Source organism: Carassius auratus, chromosome 36, assembly GCF_003368295.1.
Source record: "Carassius auratus strain Wakin chromosome 36, ASM336829v1, whole genome shotgun sequence".
NCBI lineage: Eukaryota > Metazoa > Chordata > Actinopteri > Cypriniformes > Cyprinidae > Carassius > Carassius auratus.
This window is the reverse complement of record NC_039278.1, coordinates 1,639,166-1,643,376: the sequence shown is the minus strand read 5'-3', so window position 1 is coordinate 1,643,376 and position 4,211 is coordinate 1,639,166. Positions and strand designations below refer to the sequence as shown.

Genomic DNA, 4,211 nt, shown 5'->3' with positions numbered 1-4,211 from the left:
CAGGCTGGTGGGCCAGTAGATTCTAGAATTAACAATTTCATCACTACTCTGTAACCGCTTTACTACTTTGAAGGGTGCAATGCCATGTGGTTTTGGTGTAATGGGCTTGCCATTTTAAAGCCTTATCACTAATTGCCACCTGGACATTGAGAATAAGTTGTAAACTGAGTTAAACTGAAGGAGCAAATAATCAGCAACTTTGCTGATTAAAAATTTGTCTCACTTTCATTGTTAACCTCACAATGTCATTTTAGTACCTTGACAGAGTGACGATAGGCAGTTTTTCCCCTAGATAACGGTTGCCTTGTGTGTTTTCAAATGGATGACATGAGTATTTTCACCTGGACAAGAGCTTAATTACCAGTTTGAGGTATCAATTCAGCAATCACAGGAATCTGCCCAAATAAACTGAACCCCCGGGGTGAGTAAAAAAACAGATCCCCTGAATGCCTACAACACTATATAATTCAGAAAACCCTCCTTTTGGATAATTCTTGTTTTGCCAAATTATTATCACATTGTTACTGTAGCAGATAAATAGTCCACTCTAGTGGCTGAACAGAAAAAAGGCTTGACGCTCACTTTCCAAAATTATTCCATTGTCCATAGGATAGATTTCCAAACTGAAATAATATTTATTACAAAAAAGAATGTTTATACAAAATCAAAAAATCAAACTCTCATATAAATAAAGGATTGAAAAAATATAAAGTGGATTGAATCAATCTGTTTTCTATGGAGTCAGGCCGTGAGGTCAAAGACTGTTACTTCCGGTTCTGGCCACGCCTTCAGGTGAAGTCACAGGTCCTTTATTCCCACCTTCTGCTCCAATCCCTAGGTGGTGCCAACTCACATAACATTGGGTGCAATAGTTAATTATTTAACAAACAAAAATAAACCTTATTTTAGCTCCTACATATCCGGCCCCTAAATGTTTCAAACTTAACATTGAACATTTACATACATTTATACAAGGAGCTATTAATAATCTAAGTAATCTAATTAAAAAAAAATATATATATATATACTTTCCATTCATCTGATCTCTATTGATCATCTTCTTCCAACAGCAAGCACAGCTTTGTGATGGGCCGCTCCATAATGCTGGTCTTTGTCTGCAGTTTGACTGACCGGACCATCCCTTTTGAGTCAGGTTTTGTTTCTAGTATTCTTGCAAGTGGCCATGAGGATCGTGGAGAGGTAGGATCAACCACCACCACAATATCTCCAACTTTGAGATTAGTTCTTGCTTTACACGACTTCTGTCTCTCTTGCATTAGTGTTAAATACTCCTGTGTCCATCTCCTCCAGAACAAATCCGCCAAGTATTGCACTTGTTTCCACCGGCGCCTGGTGTATGAGTCAGATTTGGAAAACTCACCTGGAGGCAGAACAGGCTGAGAGTTATGCAAGAGAATGTGGTTAGGTGTAAGAGCCTCCAGGTCGAAAGGGTCAGAGGATACAGTGGTGATTGGGCGGTTGTTAAGAATTGCCTCAACTTCACAAAAACAATGTCTGGAGACCTTCATCGTCTACAACTTGTTGGTGTAAAAGGGAATTTAAGACCCATCTTGCAGACCTGATTAGTCTCTCCCACACGCCACCGTGATGAGACGCCCCTGGTGGGTTGAAACTCCAGTCAATCCCCCTTTGGAGCATGGCCCTTTGAATCTTACTGCTGTTCAGATTGTTAATGGCCTTTTTGAGCTCTCTGCATGCACCAACGAGATTGGTACCATTGTCAGACCAGATATGTTTTACCTGGCCCCTCCTACATATTAATCTTCTTATAGCATGGATACAGGAGTCAGTGTCCAGGGAGCTGGCCATTTCAAGATGAATGGCTCTGCACGACATACATGTAAAGAGTACGCCATATCTTTTGACAAAAATTCTTCCTCTTTTTGTTTCTATTGGGCCAAAATAGTCCATTCCAACATTTGTGAACGTTGGAAGATCTGGTTAGAGTTCTTTCTTTTGGCAAATTAGCCATCTTTTGTTCCTCAGTTTTGCCTTTCAAGCGTCTGCATGTCACACACTTAGAAATAATTTTTCTTGCTGCTGTGTTGCCATTGATGATCCAATACTTCTTACGCAACTGGGCAAGAATATAATTTCTTCCACAGTGACCATACCTTTCATGAATGTGGCGTAGTAACAAATTGGAGGTGTGGGAGTGTTTCAGAAGAATGATGGGATGCTTCATGCTTTCTGACATCGTCGCTCTTGACAGTCGTCCTCCAACTCTCAATAATCCATCTTTTATCATTGGATCTAGTTTGTAGAGGGTACTCTTTTTTTGAACATTGTGTGGAGTCATTTTTAGCTTTTCAAAATCATTTGGGAAAGCTTGTCTTTGAGTGTAGGATACAATTTCCTTTTCTGCTCTCCCAAGGTCTTTCATAGACAAGAACTGACCACTAAGTGTTGATCTGAAGGTATGCAGCTGGGAAGCCAGTTTTTGATGTCTAGAACGAGTGCAGACATTGGTGGAAAGTTCCTTCCTTTTAGAAGCGAGTGCTAACAGGCTGTCTCCAAGCTTTTGGTACCAAGCAATAACAAGCAATAATTGTTTTTTTTTTTTTTTAATTTGTCATACCTGCCCAGGGACTACAGGTGGAAATTAGCAATTGTTGCTATAACCTGGCCCAAGACATATTTTCTTGTTTAACAAGTTTAATGTTTATTTGTGCATTGTCCCTGTTTTCAAATAAAATAATTTCCATTTCCATTTCCATTCCAAGCAACAGCTTTAAGCAATCTGGTCCAATCTGAGAAGTAAGAAAGAAGCTTTTGGGTAGGATTCTGTTCATTTTTAGTGACCGTGTTGCACACAATGGTAAAACCTTTGACCTCTGGGTCATCTTGTCTAAGGGACACTTGTTTACACCCTTTAGTTAGCCAACTGTGATCTGGTTGCCAGAGGAATTTAGGGCCACATATCCATCTTTTGCTTTCCAGAAACATTGGTACACTCAGCCCCTGGATGCATCATCTGCCGGATTGTCCTTACTGGACACGTACCTCCATTGTTGGGTGCAGGTATTTTCTCTAACAAATGATACTCTGTTTGGCAACATAAGTGTGAAATCTTGCACTGTCATTGGCTATGTATTTCCACACTGCCTCACTATCTGTCCAGAACAGTGACTTTTTCAATGGCAGCTGCAGTTCTGACCGGAGCATCTTGTCAACTTTGACAGACAACACAGCAGCTGCCAACTCAAGTCGTGGTATCGTCAACTGCTTTAAAGGGGAAACTCTTGCTTTTCCAATCATGAAAGATACATGGATGTTACCTTGCTCATTGGGTCATTCTGATGTAGCTTACAGTTCCATATCGAAGTTCGCTGGCATCAGAAAAATGATGCAACTGAAAGGACTGTGGCTTACCAAATCCATTGGGTTTCTTACAGCGTGGCACACTGAAGGCTGCCAACTTGGGGAGGTCATGAATCCAACATAGCCATTGTCTTAATTGAGACGTGGGTATTGGCTTATCCCATCCATAGCCTTCTTTGCACAATTGCTGTAAAAATTGTTTGGCTGGAAGAGTGAGGGGTGCCAAAAGTCCAAGAGGATCAAAGACAGAGCTCACCATTGAGAGAATACCTCTACGGGTATGGGGTTTTTCATTGAGTATGATGGTAAATCTAAAGGTGTCATCTTCCACGTTCCATTGAAGTCCCAAGGCATGGTCAACTGGTAGTTTGTCCTTATCTAAATCTAAGGACCTAATGTTGTCCCCTCTTTTCTCCTCCTCAATGGCCGACAAGACGGTTCTACTATTACTCACCCATTTGGTGAGTTGAAAACCTCCCAAGCTGCACAAATCCACCAAGTCTGATCTCAGTTGCACTGCTTCCTGTGCTGTGGGCAGAGACACTAGGCAATCATCAACATAAAAATTATGCATTACTGTGTTGGTTACTAGAGGTCTAAAACAGCTGTTGTCTTCTGCTGTTCTCCGTAAGGCAAAGCTAGCACAGCTTGGAGAAGAGACTGCTCCAAAAAGGTGCACCAACATGCGATGATCTATAGGACTTTGCTTAATGTCCCCTTGTGGCCACCACAGGAAGCGTAAACAGTTCACATCTGATTTTGAGACTCTTACCTGGTGGAACATAGACTTTATGTCCGCCATCATTGCAATGGGTTCTTGACTAAATCTAAGCAGGACTCCAACCATTGAATTGGTAAGATCAGGCCCT

At 41.3% G+C, this 4,211-nt stretch overlaps 1 protein-coding gene across 1 annotated transcript in view; it reads right to left on the bottom strand.

Annotated features, from left to right (window-relative positions):
• Positions 1–3,304: 3,304 nt before the first annotated feature.
• The window catches only part of LOC113055617 (advillin-like), a 21,434-nt gene continuing 20,527 nt past the window's right edge, over positions 3,305–4,211 (bottom strand). The window contains exon 20 of the mRNA XM_026222036.1: positions 3,305–3,885. Coding sequence (XP_026077821.1) covers positions 3,305–3,885 — 581 coding nt within the window. The remainder of the gene's footprint in view (positions 3,886–4,211) is intronic.